The following is a 17,585-nucleotide window of genomic DNA, read 5'->3' as shown; positions in this document are numbered from 1 at the left end:
TGGATTATTTGTTTTTTTGGATGTTGAGATGTATAAATTCTTTACATATTTTGGATATTAACAAGGGTTGACTATATTTTGAATGGTTACAAGATTAGAGGTGGGGAGGATTGTGACAAGGACAGTTATTATTTATTTATTTATTTATTTATTTATTTTTGGGGGGGGGAGGGGCAGAGGGAGAGGAAGAGAGAGAATCTTAAGCAGGTTCCACACCCAGCACAGAGCAAAACGCAGGGCTCAATCTCATAACCCTGAGATCACGACCTGAGCTGAAATCAAGAATTGGATGCTTAACCAATTGAACCACCCAGGCGCACCAGGACAGTTATTTTTAGGTTTATTAAAAAAAAAAAAAAAGTTTTCTTTTTTTTTTTTTTTTAAAGATTTTATTTTATTTATTTGACAGAGAGAGAGAGAGAGAGAGACAGCTAGAGAGGGAACACAAGCAGGGGGAGTGGGAGAGGGAGAAGCAGGCTCCTGGCCGAGCAGAGAGCCCGATGCGGGGCTCGATCCCAGGACCCTGGGATCATGACCTGAGCCGAAGGCAGACGCTTAACGACTGAGCCGCCCAGGCGCCCCAAAAAGAGTTATTTGAGAGAGAGAGAGAGAGCATGCACGCGGGTAGGGGGAAGGACAGAGGTACAGAATCTTCAAGCAGAGTCCCCGCTGAGCGCAGAGCCCAACTTGGGGCTTAATCTCATGACCCATGAGATCATGACCTAAGCTGAAACCAAGAGTCAGACTCTTAACCAACTGAGCCACCCAGGTGCCCCAGGACAGTTATTTTTTATATTATACTCATATTAAATGGATAAAATTTAAAATATAGAAGATTAAAAAAAAAAGTCTTCATGTCACTAGGTAAATAACTCAATGCTAACTGGTAATGTCCTGAAATATTAGTTCCCTTCATTGGCAATCCAAAACGACTGACTTCCTTATCTAATTTACCTTCTAAACCTTAAATTAAAACATACCTTCCGAACATCAGAACTTTTGGGTTCTGTTGTCCAAGTGATAACCCGAGACACTGCCAGACGAGTTTCACTGGAATTTATAAAATCTCCTGGATCCATCTGTTTGGCCAGAGTTTCTATGTATTTAAGGATAGCAACCTTCACCTACAGAGGTAAGCACAATGAGAGAGGACAATCAGATGGTCACTGAGGGATACGGACAATACTTCAGAAACAATTAGGTGATTATTTTTTCGACCAATACAAAATGAAACACCATCAACAACAACAAAGAAATTATATAACCATCTACATACCTGAGGTACAAATACATGGTAATGTGGATTTTTGTTTTCACATATGCAGAACTTTTAAGTCCCAGGTGTTTCATTCCTTGTGTCTGAACAACTGCTGAAGACTCTCTTAACAAGATTAGACCCTTTTCCTTGAGCCTGCCTTCAGAGCTTACAGCTGACTTGTCTAGATTTCCCTAGGAGCCCATCTTTATAAATTAAGTATAATTTGGCTTTTGTGGAAATGAACCAAAAGTATTCTGGAAATAAGGTATCATAAACCAAGTAAGTAATTGAGGTGGGCAATACAGGTTTTCTCCCAAACATACAGTAACATTCACCCAACGAGATCATGTTCCTTAATAGGTCCATCAATTGCTAGAACTACTATCTTTCAAAAGAAGCGTCACAAGAAATTTTTACAGAAGTACCACTGGAGAAAATACAACACTTATTTGTAATTCCTGATGCTTGGGTGCATGCTAGGTAGGTGTGTGGTCAAATGTAGGCTTCAAAATCAGCAGGAGGTGGGGCAAAGCACACATGCTTCTTCCTTATGCTCAGCCTTTGTTATCCTCAGAGTTAAATTATCTCCTTTGTTATCCACTGTTAAATTACCTCCTTTCTCCCAGGTGTGTTGGAGCAGAAAAACAGGTTGAGAACAACTGTCACATCTTCTAACATTCTAGGATTTGTAAATAATGGTTCTAAAGGACTCTGCTAGTGCAGTTTAGAAATGGCACCTGGCATAGTGTACAGTCCTTGGATACAACATATGCTGAACATGTATCAAATACAGATTTGCTGACTTGGAAGGTTTACATGTATAATTAAAACAGCAACTTTGAAAAAATATTGCCAAAGATTAAGACAAGAATGATCTTTCTTCCCTTGTTATTGATGTTAAGATGCCACTTGTCTCACTCAACCCAAATAAGGTCCTTTGGAAGTACTGTGCCAAGTCAATATATAGGAAGTGAAGGGTTAAAATAAGGTTCTGACTCTTGTACATTTTCCTCCTTCTGACTCCAGTTTATAAAAGAAAAAGGGGGTGCTTGGGGGCTCAGTCAGTTAAGCGTCCAACTCTTGATTTTGGCTCAGGTCATGGTCTTGGGGCCCGTGGGATCAAGCTCTGCACTCAGCAGGGAGTCTGCTTCTCTCCCTCTCTCTCTTTCCCTCTCCCCCCTCTCTTGGGCATGCTCTTTCTCTCTAAAATAAATAAATCTTAAAAAAAAATTTTTAAAAAGAAAAAAGTGATCAGATTACATTCATTTCAAAATGAATAAATTTTAAGAACTATAACTTTAAGAGATGTATTGAAAAAAACTGAGTTAACCTATCAGCCATCTCAGGTAAAATGTGCCGTGGAGAGTAAAAGAGACTTATGGTTAATTTTGCAGTAGCAGGCCCAATAAAGTAAGGCAGCACCTAACATTCTGGATTCTTAAAGCCGTGTCCCCTTTTATCAGTGTGAATAATTGAAAGGTGGCAATAGTAAATCAAAGGATGAACATCAATGTAGTTTGTTTTCAATTTGCCACCATCAATATTTGAATGCACTTATTTGTGCTATGTGAGATTCGACTAGTGCAGTGTCTTGGCAATTTACAGAGGCACATAAAATTTTAAAGGGTTTCACAGAGCAGGTGTGTTTACTATGCCACTCGGCAAAATAATCACAATACACACATAATAATCATTTGGAAGTTTAGATTTAAGTAGAGTATTTCACAAGTTTATATACATAGTTTGTAATTTTAATAACACAAATGTATTCTTCAGAGAAGGAAAAATTATCTTGCTACTTAAATGTGCATAACTTTACAACAGATCTGTGAAACCCAGAAAAAGAAGTCACCAAAATTGTTTTTTTTAAATATTACTTACTCAAAATCACTCTGTATTGCCATTTCCCCCATTCTATTGCTTCTTTTCTGACATTTAACCACGACTGTGAGAGATAAAATTTTATATAAAATTTTCTCCTTTATCTGAAAGACACATTTTTTTCAATAAAGAACTTTATAGATCTCACACTCAAGTTGTTTTTTTCTATAACCTGTTCAGAACAGTTTTTTAATCTTAATCTGTCACCCATCTGAAAATTATTCATTTTTGGCATAGGTATGGCTCCAATTTAACTTTTCCTTGTTATCCTAAAATATCAATTTAGGAGTTGAAGAGTGATTTTCCTCTGTAGCTTTGCCTGTGTGTATGTTTATATAATATGTACTGCATGTATATATAAAATATAAAAGCCATTTAAATATATAGCTTTTAGAGAAACAGTCTGTAATTCCAGTCCCATTTTCCAACAGGAAAGCTAATTTTAATTTGTCTGTTTCCCACTGTCTTTTTCTCTAGGCATTCAACAACTTTATTCTCTCCCTGAACTCCCCTATCACCCTTATTTTTTTTTTTTTAAGATTTTATTTATTTATTCATGAGACAGAGAGAGAGAGAGAGGTAGAGGGAGAAGCAGGCTCCCAAGGAGCAGGGAGCCCAATGCAGGACTTGATCCCAGGACCCTGGGATCATGACCTGAACCGAAGGCAGACGCTTAACCATCTATCTGAGCCACCCAGGCGCCCTCACCCTTATTTCTTAAGCTAATGGTTTAGACCTCCTTTTCCACTAGCCCATGAAATAGCTCTACGTACATTTTCAACAGCACTTGAATACCTACCTACCCCTGGTACCTAAATCATAACCCTTATTACAATTTATTGTGCATTATAATGATAAAAAATTATAAATTTTATATTCCTTGGACTGCCTCACACAATGGCTAGGACAAAGAATGAGTTCAAAACATTTATCAGTAAAATCAAGTATATGATTTCTCCTTCTGTAGGTCACATTTTAAAATCAAAATAGATGGAATCCCTTTCACAAAGCAGCTCTGAGAAATTAACATTATGTTGAGTGTAAATCAACCCTAGTAAGAAACATAATTGTGATTTTTAAGGCAAAATCATATTCAGAATCTTAAAGGAAAATCAATCATGGGCAATAATGCTTGTAGAAATATATTTCGTGCAGAAGAGAGCAGAAAAATGTAAGGCTTGTAAATGCACATATGCTTGTTATTTCCCTGACTTTAATCTCATTTAATAAAACTAAGAAAACATCTCTAGTAAAGAATTCAGGGGCTTTTCCATTAAATTATATTTTCTTTTATGTTAAACCTACTAATCATTTTAAGTCACAAATTGGAATCCATCTCGTTTTCACATAAATTAAAAAATGTGTGCTAATAATTGAGAAAGTTAATCCTGATTCTAAATTTTATGCACACATTAGAAATATCACATTGCAAAAAGTGACTATTTCAGTTAAGGAGAACTGGAGAATAGTAGGGAGATTAAACTTAAAAATTTTTGTTTATTAAAATAAAGACATAGGCAAAACTAACATTTTGCCCAAAATACCTATTCAAACTTCTAAACTAAAAAAATAAGTGTTGGGAAATCACAAACATAAAATGAGATAAGACTTTATAGAGCAAGTCTGCATTACCAGCTTAGAGTTAGATGGCCATACTTGTGCTGCTTTCTAAATGGAAATCCCCAGGAAGCTTCTCCAAGACATAGACTGGCAATTGAGTAACATTTGAAATAAAATCTGTGCATGCTTAAAGGGCTTACAGAGGTTAGTAGTTGAAATCAGATGCATACAAACATTCTCTGAAACACGGCAGAGTTTTTAAAGAGAGTTAAGAAAAGAAATAATGAAGATTAAAACAAAAACAAAAAAACCTTGGAGCTCCAAAAAGAGTGAAGCTGGTCCCGAAGTGCTGGCTTGACTGTCTGAAAGTTTATAAAAACAAAATCCACTGATGGAACAGCTTCTCATTGGACAGAAATACAAATATCAACATAACTTTATTAATAAAATACTTCAATTCCTTACAATGTCTTCGAAAGACTTCAAGTTTTTACCTTCAAGCTTGGTGTTTGGGTCTGATCAACAGTAAATCTCATTAGAATATTAAATTGAAGATCATTTGGAAAAGACTCTCTGAAATAAGGAAAGAACAAAGCAAAACAAAAATTTATCAAGTAAACATTTAGCAAACTAAACAGAAGATTATGCTGAATACCAAAACACAGTATGTCATTCAAAGAGCATGCATGAAGTCGTATCTCTAAATAGTATAGTCTATATAGTACAGCATACAAGTTATTCCCAGAACAATGTGAACATCTGAATCTATATCCTAATGGGCGTTAAAAACAACACTACAGCAAATAATGGGTCTATCTTCCCTCAAGTATGGATTTAATCAGAAAAAAAGTTCTGGGGCGCCTGGGTGCCTTAGTCAGTTAAGGGTCCAACTCTTGATTTCAGCTCAGGTCATGATCTCAGGATCGTGAGACTGAGGCCCACATGGGGCTCCCCTGCTTAGAGGGGAATCTGCTTGATTCCCTCTCTCTCTCCCTCATCCTCTGCCCCTCCCCCCACTTGCACTCTCTCTAAAATAAATGAATAAAAAAATCTTTAAAATAAAAAAGTAAAAGAAAAAAAAAGTTGAACATTATCAGAGATATTTCCCCAGACCTAATATCTGAATTCTAGACTCACTTCAACCTAGTAAGTGGGTATTTGAAATAATTCACCTCAACAATCTACACAAGAAAGCAGAAATATATCACTGGTTCAAAATCTTCTGAAAAAAGATTCTGAATATTTAAGTGCTATAATAAAACATTCTTTTTAAATTTAGGAAATATTTTTTATGTTAACATTAGACTGAATAAGATCTTCAACTCTACTTTGAATATCCTAGTTAAGATAAAATACTGCCTTTGAATTACTCAACCAGTGTTCATGATTGTTTTAGAAAAGAAAGGCAGTGTTTGATTTAAGGACCAGTGTTGCATTAGATATACCCATGTGAATGGGCATCATTAACAATTTTCAAATGAAGCCCATGCAGCCTAAATGAATCAGAAGGATTCAGAAATCTAAACAAAGAAACTAAACATTCCTGATTACTACTGGATAAACTTGAAGTATCTGAAGAAAATATTACCTGGTAACATCAAGGGCTTTCTGAACTTTTGCCTGAACAGATCCAAGCAAATCAGCACCCATTTTTTTTAATAGTTGCGTCAGCAGTACAAACAACCAGTCTTGAAGGTCATCTTTGTGGACTTGTATGAAATCCACTAGAGTCTCCAAAAACATGCTGAATACCTATAGTGGATAAATGGGGAAAGGGAGAGAAAAAGGAGGAAATATTGACCTTTATGATCAATTCAAAACCGAAATAGGAAGGGAATACAGGAATCAGAGGCACAGCGATTGGCAGCCAAGCGGAAAAACAATCTCTCTTGCTTTTCATTGGACTCTGTGATACAAGAGTACGTTTGAACTGTTATCCAACTTCTGCTGAAGTTCAACAATTAGCTATTCCATGCAGCATCACTTGGTAAAGAAACTTTGGCCATAATGGCTGGCACACCTAATGTTGTCAATGATGCCATAGCTTAATGTGGTTAAACTGAAATCCATTTTATCTAAAATTTAGGGCAAGACATTACCTACTGATAGCCTCACCAGCCCTCAGCTCTTTGGAAGACTGGCACTGAGTTAATCAGAAGATGACTTTGCTGACAGCTACCTTAAAGTATAAGAACATTCTGACATGTTGGGCTAATTAAAGACTCCTATATTTCTCAGTATGTCAGCTGTTCAAAAATTCTTTTGGTATGAGATATAGTATTTATTAAAACTGCCCCAAATGTAATTTTAAATGATCTGGGATAACGGTGACTGTACCTAAAAAAAATTCAGGATACAAATCTACATCTTAATTTTAGTGATTTCTAAAAAAAAATCATTGATGGCTATTAGTCTCCATTTCTTTTGATGGGTTTTATACTTGGTTCCAATATTAATCTACTAGTTAAAAAAGTTTTATAAGGTAAAAAATTTTAAGGAAAGCTAATATTCTTAAGTAATGCATCTCATTAAAATACTTATGAAAAATGACCAACATTAAGGTTCTATCTCTATAAGAAATTCCATACCATACTGGAGACTTTATTTCTAGGTAAAGAAGAAAAAACTCTTAGGACCAATGTCAGCCATTATATTATGAGACAATGTATAATCACAACAGACTATAAAAACTATGGTTTAAAAAAGTCAGTAATCTCAAAACTTTGCTAATTGAGAATTAAAGAGTTTGTTCTCAATATGTATCTTATTCTTGAATTTCCTTTATGCATTTATACATGAGCTCCCATTTTTTCTCTTATGTTAGAAATGAAGGATTTTCCTGATTAGAATTATAACTAAGGTTTAATATTTGAGTCCGAGTTAGAAAAAAATACACTTTAGCTATTTGCTCAAGATGCGCTATAAGTGTAAAAGCAGGAACTATGACTACTTTAGATTTTCTAATACTCTCTGATCCCCAGGCAGTATCTCTTCAACACTGATCTTATTCACAATGCAGAATCATTAACTTCCATCCCACCTCCCTGACCACACCTAAAAACCTGGCTTCTCTTAGATTTAAAACTTGGCCCACTGTCTCAATATTAAATGGCCTTTCGCTGTCTCTTCAGGGCCTAGAACACTGTTGAGGAACTCCACTAAACCTACTCTAGCACAAATGCATGTTATCTAATTTAGTACTCATTCTTACTGATTGGTACCTGGCAAATCTGTCCAGTGGTGGATTGGACTCAGTACTTGCCTAGAAAGCCAACTATTTTAAATACTCAGGAATTTTGTAAGGTAGTTGATAGCCTGAAATTAGCCATGGTGGGGGTATTACACTTCAGGAATTATAGCAAACACGACACATCAGGGCTTTCTGCCCATCCTCCAAACCTAGTTTGCCAGGCACAACACTCTAATTCTTTGATTTACTTTTAATCTTGTCTCAACTCCTGCCTCTTTTCCTGAAGATTCCAACTTTAAGCTTTCACTATATTAAAATCAACATTAGAATTCCTAAGTCGATTCTCCCATTTTATCTGGTTCTCAGGAAATTGAGAACCAGAAAATTCCGTGACTTGTCCAAGGTTTCCATAGTGAAGGTTGGGTCACAACTTAATGCTGGCTTTCAACTGTGTTCCATCCACTCTATTACGACATAACTTACCTCATCCACTTTACTGTCATTCAACATAAAACGCCACTGACTTTCCCCCCACTTTCATTTCCTTTATAGCCATCCTTCTAATAATCGTTTCTATAAGGGAGAGCCAATTTTATTCCTCTTTAAGACTAAGCTTTCTATTCTGGATTCTTGCTCTCTACAGTATGGTCTCCTCTACTACCTTTACTCTTTTATTCTCAATCTAAATCCTTTGCTTACAGCTACAGAAGACAATGTCCCAAGAATTTCTCCTTCAGTTTCCTTCCCACCAATTAACTCCTAATCATGAAAAGTAGTAGCTTTTTCATTAGCTTAGTATGCTTGGCCATTCTGTAGCTTGCCACTGCTTTCCTCTTATTATTTCCCATCTGTCTTTCTTCTGTTGCCAGGCATTTTCCTTCTGCATTCTAAACGTGCAGTGATAAAGAGCCAGACTTCTTCCTGATTTGCTTTTCATCAAAAGTGTGACCTTAACAGGCCTGCTCTGCTCCTTAACAGGCCCACTGTGCTCTAGCGTAGTAGGCCCCAAGACCTCTCAAACAGCTCTCTTTTGGCCTTTCCCAAATCTGTCCATCATACCATCACTGTAGGCACCAGGTCTTTCTGACCTCAAGTCTGGATTTCTGGAAGAGGCCAGGTAAGTACACACTCTAGGCTTTGCAGGCCATACAGTGTCTATCACAACTACTCTGCCATTGTAGCACAGCCATAGACAGTATGCGAACAAGCGAATACAGCTGTGTCCCAACGTGACTTTATTTACAGAACAGGCAGCAGGCCAACTCATGCTTCTTTCTCATCATCAGACTGTGATATCGTTCTTCTGAGAGACACAAAATCCTCCACTGCCTATAGAATAGTCTACAAAATAATGTCTCAAATGCTTAGACAATGTTCTAACTCTCCAAACTGATCTTGGACTATCTGGCAACATAGTCTTTGTCCCTGAACACATCTCACCACACTCCTGATTTCCTACCGTACTTCCTCTATTTACACACAGCATGTGACGTGCTACAAAGTTTACCACTCAAGTCTCAGCCAAAAAGCTTCTTAGACCATGTTAGAATATAGCCACATGGAACCTGTTGTGGGACGAGCTTGATGGTGCTATTTAACTTTTTCTGTATTTATATCATCCTCCCACCTGGAACATATAACATTTGAGAATAAAGCCTCTATTTTTATATAGTCTTGCATTACCAATTAGAACCAAGCTCAAAGTTTATCAGAGGCTGAAGACTGAACAAAAAGTTGTTCAATTAATGTGCAGAAAAAGTTCCTTAAAGAGGAAGGATTTTCTCTTACGTGGAAACTTACCCTGTAATTGGTAGCCAGCCCTTTTTTCTCAATGGCAAGGGAAGATGTGTAATATCTTCCCTTCATCCCAGCCAAGACTAACTTCTTCTTTCTCTCTCCTATAAACTTTCTGACATCTCCCATTTCTGTGGACTCATGCCAGTCATTTCCAGGAGGCCCTTTCTTCTCATGCTGACATATCTAAAGTTTATGTTCCTGCCAAGATCTGAACTGCTATTTTCTTTAAGAAGACTTCTCTGATTCTTCTAAGTAGAAATTTCTTTTGATTATATATAATGAGAGTACAGATGAACAAAAATGCAGACATATTATTTATAGTACTCCACATACAGAATTCTATTATTTTTCAAAATACTTAAATCCTATCAATAGTACTTACTAAGTGATAAGATACATGCCTATATATAGCTATCCAAAACATATATTGGGAATTTCACATAAAATTTCTTACTTGACTGCCCTATCACACAGAGTTCACTGTTAGATGTTGATATCCTCCCATTTCCTTATCTATAATTAATGAAGAAAGTAGAAAGTAGATATGCTTATATTAGGGCTAAAAATTTGATTTCAGAAAAGAAATTTGAGAACCACTGCTCCATAAACAAATGTTCTGTTTGCTTTCACAGAATGATGTTTATAGAATATTAGAAAGTACTTACGTGGGGGTTGGGGCTAAAGATGTTTTAATAATTGTGAAACTTGGGAATTATTTTTAATAATTCAATGGAACCAACCTTCAATGGAATCAGTTTATAATTCCACATTATCTCACAAGTGTACTTTATTGGAAAACAATGATAACATTTGAGCTATTACAGTTGAGGCAGTCTTTTCTCAATCTCACTTACATCTTAGGTGTGCCAGTCATCAAATACAGAAGAACATAATCAAATTAGATTAATTAGTAGATTAAAAAGCACATTTCCAAACAGAATGACAGTTTGCATAACTGCAAATAGCGTTTCGTGGATTGCAAAGGGTCCAACACTGCATGAACTCTTCGGGAGAGAAAATAGAGAAAAAGGGTTAATTTCACAGTCATGCAGTAAAGTTAGGTTTCCAACAAATATTGAACCAACTTACTCTCTATTGAGAGTTCCAACACAGGGGACAGCATGCAAAAAGAAAAAAAGAAAAAAAAGAAAAACACACAAATTAGTCGCCATCAATGCAAAGTTCCTGTATGGAAGAAAAACACTTAGAAAATAAAAGTGACAAATGTTTTTCAAAGTTTCATGATAAACTCAAAATAGTTTTTAAAACAAGAGTTAAATGAACAGTATGAGAGAAGAGCATGTGATTTTCCTGTGTTTTTCCCTCACCTCCTTGCCAAACAAAACCCAGAAAACCAACTTCTTTTCCAGACCCTAATATCCTTGAGGCTCAACTTCTAGAAAGAATCTAAGACTAAGACACCTACCCCCATTTCTAAACAGTGCCAACATTTACTTCCAAAGTACAGTATCTAATTTTTTTTTTCCTCTTCAGAAGCAATACATTTACAAGTTAAGTGGTATCTGTGAAGGTTTAGAATGACTACAGTTGTTTGGAAATAAAAAGTAACTGTCTATACCACAACTTTAAGTTTTCCCCAGGTAAGATGTGCATTATGGTCTCCTGATCCTAGGACTGCAGACAGCTCTGCTGTCTAGAACACTCTTTAGGAGACCAGATGTGACTGGGCACCCAACTGTGTTCCATTTTAGTAGCCATAGATTAAATTCCTACCCTAGCTGTTCAAGGCTAAATGGTATGACTTCAAGAGGTAGGACTATACAGATCATGAAATGCCAATTCAAAGCATGAATCTCAGTGAAGGTGGTTCTTTTCAAACAGTTCCTTCAGAGGCAAATGTCAGAACACATAAGGTAACTTTTGGCATCTGACACTTCTTACATTTGAGGGAAAAAAATGATTCTAGAGCAGTAGAAATAAAAATCTGCCCTGAACTCCTTCATTCTTCAAACTTACTTAGTTTTAAAAAACTTATACAGTGTTTGACGTATACTTAGGGCTTTACATATATTAACTCACTTAATCATCCTCACAATCTTATGAGGTAGGTATTACAATTAATTCTATTTTACAGATAAGAGAACTAAGGCACACACTGCTAATAAATGTTGGAGGTAGAATTTGAACCCAAGTAATCTAGCTCTACTATCCATACTTGATATCACTGTGTTGTACCATCTCTCTAGCAAAATATTAACAGGTTTTAAATCAAACATTTGCAGCTTATGTTCTAAATTACTGTCTATGTATACATACATCATCATCCATCACCACTTATTTCCATGCGGTATTTGAGGTTAAAAAAAGTTTATCAAGTTACAGGCATCAAATAATTTCAGCTTGCAAACTTTGCCAATCCTGTACCAGGAAAAAAATCCATCATCTATTTCAATGGTATTCAGAAAGAGCTCTCTCCTGGCCCTTCCTTTCTGGGGTGTCTGCACTGTATACTAGAGCTCTCCTGATATTCTAAAATATATCGGGGCTTGAGAAGGAGATCCTATATGAAAGTATAGATGGTAGAAAGTAGACAGGGCTGCCCACAACCTGTTTCTCTAGGTATCTTGTTTCTGCTGAGGACAGTAGATAGTCTCAATCGTGTTGGGCATTAAGTGAGAACTTTCAGTTATCATGGAAGCAGGCTATTATCCAGAAGGTGTTAACATAGAGACTGAAATGTTGATTTTAACCTAGAAAGACAGGGGAAAATCTACCTCACTAAGCTAGTGGTATGAGATGTCTCCTCCTAAACACTATGGCCCATTCAGGGGGCAAGGCTTCAGAAAGTTTATGCCCTGTGAGGTTTCAGAACAGTTGAGGTTATAGATTAAGTGACTACAATTCACTAGTAGCGGAGAGCTAACCCAGGCTTGAGGAAGACAAAGAAGTGTCCCTGATACCATTTTTCAAGGCTATGAGAAAAAAGTGCATGACTCCTTTGGGGACATGGACATAGTCCAGGCTGGGGTGAGAGTGAGGAAGGAATGACAAGCAAAATGATAGGCTTTGTTTCTACATTTTCTTGAGGGCAATGAGTAGTCACTGCAGGGTTTTAAGCTGGTAGAGAAGATTTATCTTTTATAGAAAGATTACTAAAGGATGCAGTGTGGAGGAGGTGCAACAGGCAAAAGACCACTGTGCCCTGAACTAGCAGTGAGAATGGAGAGATATTCAGAAGGCTGAATCAATTAGGATTATGTGGGTTTCCAGAATGATGCCCAAAATGTTCACTTGAACAATGAGGGAATGGAGATTTCATCTAATGAGATAAAGCAACACAGGAGGAAGAGTGGTTTTGAGGTTGAAGATGACCAATAAGGCATGTGACTAAGTAAGCACAAGAGAAAAATATGGGCTGGAAGTACTCTTTTGGGAGTCATTAGGTTACAGCAAGCAGTAACTGAAGCTTCAGATAAGGTACAGAATGAAAGAAGAGAGCCCAGGGCAAGAATCCACGCAGAGCCAACACTTAGTAAAACACACAAGAGAGACAGGTGTTGCAAGACAAAGGGTGTGACGGAGACTGGATGAGACACAACAGGCACTTCAACGGACAGATCACATTCCTTAAAGAGACAGAAAAGACACATTGAATAACCAACAATAAAGTTGAAAACAAAAAGAAATGTCAACCAGCAAAATGGAATTTATGAGAAATTCACAGAAGCCAAGCAGATGAGACCACATTAGCAAAAAATTAGGCCCAAGAGAATATTGAGGCTAATAACAGCTTCAAGGTGAGACCTCCCTCCATTTCAACAGAAGGGAAGGTAGAAAGAATGGGTATTCTATGTAGTTAAGATGGCTGGTTTGGAGACAGGAAATGAGAGATTCTGCTTGATGGCTTCCGTTTTTCGGGTAAGCTAAGAAGCCAGGACATATGCTTGGGAGGTGAATGGGCTGCAGTATTGAGGAGAGAAACTATCATGGTCTCTTTGGAGAAGAGAAGAGAAAGATGAGAGGAGGAGGATTACAAGGTAGCACTGAGCATTTAAACAAAACTCACAGATCAGTAATGGAGAATGGCAGGGAAATACCGGAATACACAGGGATGATTTCACCCAGGGGCTGTACATTGTTTCCCTTCAAGAATCCTAACCTTCGGGGAGCCTGGGTGGCTCAGTTAGTTAAGTGTCTGTCTTCGGCTCAGGTCGTGATCCCAGGGTTCTGGGATCAAGCCCCGCAGATGGCTTCCTACTCAGCAGGGAGCCTGCTTCACCCTCTCCCTCTGCTATCCCCCTACTTGTGCTCTCTCACTCTTGCTCTCTCTCAAATAAATAAAATCTTAAAAAAAAAAAAAAAAAAAAATCCTAACCTTCAACTGGTGGCATGAGCTCTGCGAGCAGAGGTTCCTGGATATATGTTTCTACTGTAGTGTCAATAACCCAGAACTGAGCATAGAAAACAGAGATCAGCAAACTACAGTCTGCAAGTTAAGAATGGTTTTTACATTTTTGATTTTAAAAAGTTTTTTTTTTTTAAAAAGCAATTTACATGAAAATTAAAATTTCAATGTTCATAAAGTTTTGTTGCAACCTAGCCATAATCCTTGGTTTACATATTGTGTATAGATGCCTTGCAGAGTTGAGTAGTGGTGACAGAGATCCTTATGGCACACAAAGCTGCAAATATTTACTATCTGGCCCTTTACAGAACAAAAAATGGTCTACTTCTGATAAAGAACAAAACTGTATCTGGAAAGAAAATAAAGTATCAAAATCAGTTGCTTGTTCTGAAGATGGAGCTGTTGGTACTTTATAAAGATATATTTAAAAAATGGGGAAGGAGAAATCTGCTATTTTAATAATATCAGGATATACTGCAAAAGCTCAAATCAAACCCTGACATTTTATTTATTTATTTTTCTTTTAAAAGATTTTAGTTATTTATTTGGGAGAGAGACAGAGAGACCATGAGCAGGGTAAGGGGCAGAGGGAGGAGGACAAGCAGACTCCCTGCTGAGCGTGAAGCCAGACACAGGGCTTGATCCCAGGACCCTGAGACCATGACCTGAGGTAAAGACAGATGCTTAGCCAACTGAGCCACCCAGGTGCCCCAAACCCTGACATTTTAAACTCAGCACAGTATGGTGACATATCCAGTTTATTCTTAATGAATTACACTATTGGCAGAGCCTCCAATGGACAATCACCAAACAAAAGTCAAGCAGGAACAAATTAACAAAAATCTTCCCATTACATTGGTCTTCACTGATCTAACTAAAATGCCCAAAAACCTAATCAAACAAACAAAACCAGATGGGTCAGTAAGAATTGTATATTGTTATAAAACCTGATGAAGAAAAACCAAAAAGTCACCTTCATGACAATTCTAGGGAGAACCGTAGCTGGTTCTCCATGTCTATTAAGGGAAGCCAAGCATATGTGCTCAGTTCAGTTCCTTTCCCAACATCAAACTCAGCTTTCCTATTTCATCTCCAAGAGACTCTTTAAAAAGTGTTTCTTTTTTATTACTGTATAAATTCTAGCATCCAACTAAATTGTATTATTGTCCTAGCAAAAAATAAGCTGGGACTTCAAGAAATAATCCAGCCTCGGTCTTATACCTTCCACTAGGTACGAATTATATCACTTATTGAAGATGTTTTAAAATTCTATTTTTGGGCGCCTGGGTGGCTCAGATGGTTAAGCGTCTGCCTTCGGCTCAGGTCATGATCCCAGGGTCCTGGGATCGAGTCCCGCATCGGGCTCCCTGCTCCTTGGGAGCCTGCTTCTCTCTCTCTCTCTCTCTCTGTCTCTCATGAATAAATAAATAAAATCTTTAAAAAAAATAAAATAAAATTCTATTTTTTAGGGGCACCTGGGTGGCTCAGTCATTATGCGTCTGCCTTCGGCTCAGGTCATGATCCCAGGGTCCTGGGATCGAGCCCCGCATTGGGCTCCCTGCTCAGCAGGAAGCCTGCTTCTCCCTCTCCCACTCCCCCTGCTTGTGTTCCCTCTCTCGCTGTGTCTCTCTCTGTCAAATAAGTAAATAAGTAAATAAATAAAAATCTAAAAAAATAAAAAAAATTCTGTTTTTTAGGGATGCCTGTGTGGCTCAATCAGTTAAGTGTCTGCCTACGGCTCAGGTCATGATTCCAGAGTCCTGGGATCGAGCCCCACATCGGGCTCCTTGCTCAGCGGGGAGTCTGCTTCTCCCTCTGCTGCTCCCCCTGCTTGTGCTCCCTTTCTCTCTCTCTGACAAATAAATAAAATCTTTAAAAAAATTTCTATTTTTTAAAATTGTATAATTACTAAAATATTGTTTGTAAAAGAGGTCCATCCAGATCACAATTGTCTTGTTCTCTGGTTTATATTGCCAAGAAAATATATCAACAATTAATTTGTTCAAGATTTATAGAAATTTTTGCATTAAAGCAAGTACTACAGCTGTAACTGGTGGTAGTAATGTAAGTATAAAATCATATAGTTACCAACATGTTCAGTTTGAAAGTTATAAACTTCATTTATTATTCATTCATTCATTCATTTATTTATTTATAGGTAACCTGTAGGCCCAGTGTGGGGCTTGAACTCATGATCATGAGATCAAGAGTTGCAAGCTCCACTGACTGAGCCGGCCAGGCACCCCTGAAAGTTATAAATTTTAAACAAACTGCTTACCAAGTGTTTTTTAATCTTTGTCTTTAATGGAAATTTGCATTCTTGGATAAAATAAATATACCATTTGATAGAGGATAATCTTTGAAAACTGTTTTAAAGTAGAAGCGATTTATAATCTTTAGCTGGATTTTAGTTTATATGTAAAGTGGGATTTTATTATCTTTAAAGTAGTGTTGCAAGTAATGAAAATATCAAAAATAGAAAAAAATGAGAATGATACGTGCAACAATAAAGTGAAGACAATAAAAAAATAAGGTGAAATTCATTAATATTTTTTTTATTATAATTTCCCTTCCACATCTCCCTCTCACTTAGGTTAGAAATTCTCATGCAGACAACTGGTAACCTAAAAAAAGACAATAAAGTTTCACCATTGTCAGACACATTACTGAAAACAGAGTAGCCAAATACATTTTACAACATGTAAAATTACAATTACCCTGCAAGGTGAACCAAAATTTCCAGGTGCACATGCAGATTGCGCCTAAGTGCTTAAAACGAAGTAAGTTTTAATCAACATTAAAAATTAAACAGTGTTCTGAAAATTTTTATGGACTACTTCAACATATGAAATGTTTTTAATGTTACTACCAAACTATGGCCAACATGGTACTTTGTGCTTTTGTGTTATTTAATGGCAATTCTTTTCTACACAACTGCACTTTTAAGATAAGAAAATATTTACATTAACACTGCAAAAGAAGAAAACAATAGACCTTTTTTCAACTTACCCCAATTTTTTCCCATTACAAACAGTAAAAAGTTTCTAGTGATACAAACACATTCAGTTTGACTAATTCTATGAGTCATGCTTGTTACTATATCCCTCAGCTTACAGTCTTAGACAATCTCTCTTTGGAGAAATTTAAATGGTTACCAGAGAGCAATTTCTAAATTATGTATTTTACCAAAAATTTCAATTGTGTTTGAAAAGATTATTACCATTTTGGGGCAATAATAAAAAAAAATGGCTTACAGTGTTTTGCTATTATTTTACTTTTATTTTTTTGGCAATCCACAGGTGACATCCCATAGGAGTAAATAATCTTAAATACTAAAACATACCTTGCCATGAGGATCAGCAAACATTCTTGTGAAAATTTCACACAATCTTTTCAGTTCAACTCGACTGTCAAAATAATAAAGCAGCTTATTAATATCTTTTTTTAAAAAAGATCTATTTATTTGAGAGAGAGACAGAGAGAGAACAAGCAGGGGGAGGGGCAGAGGGAGAGGGACAAGTAGACGCCCTGCT

General features: G+C 36.8%; 1 protein-coding gene across 50 annotated transcripts in view; it reads right to left on the bottom strand.

Annotated features, from left to right (window-relative positions):
• CLASP2 (cytoplasmic linker associated protein 2) overlaps positions 1 to 17,585 on the bottom strand; it is a 185,388-nt gene that overhangs the window by 36,075 nt on the left and 131,728 nt on the right. For 29 of the 50 annotated variants that reach the window (XM_081823471.1, XM_081823506.1, XM_081823570.1 and 26 more), the window contains 4 exons: positions 17,396 to 17,459; positions 6,288 to 6,451; positions 5,194 to 5,272; positions 981 to 1,124 (listed from right to left, as the gene is read on the bottom strand). In XM_081823471.1, the coding sequence (XP_081679597.1) occupies positions 981 to 1,124; positions 5,194 to 5,272; positions 6,288 to 6,451; positions 17,396 to 17,459 (451 nt within the window). Of the gene's footprint in view, positions 1 to 980; positions 1,125 to 5,010; positions 5,062 to 5,193; positions 5,273 to 6,287; positions 6,452 to 17,395; positions 17,460 to 17,585 lie in introns of all 50 variants that reach the window. The other 21 variants (XM_081823428.1, XM_081823437.1, XM_081823489.1 and 18 more) reach the window with 1 other exon arrangement.

Source organism: Leptonychotes weddellii, chromosome 1 (assembly GCF_054177405.1).
Source record: "Leptonychotes weddellii isolate Sample4059 chromosome 1, ASM5417740v2, whole genome shotgun sequence".
Taxonomy (NCBI): Eukaryota; Metazoa; Chordata; class Mammalia; order Carnivora; family Phocidae; genus Leptonychotes; species Leptonychotes weddellii.
The sequence above is the reverse complement of the archived record's forward strand: the minus strand, read 5'-3'. Positions and strand labels throughout refer to the sequence as shown.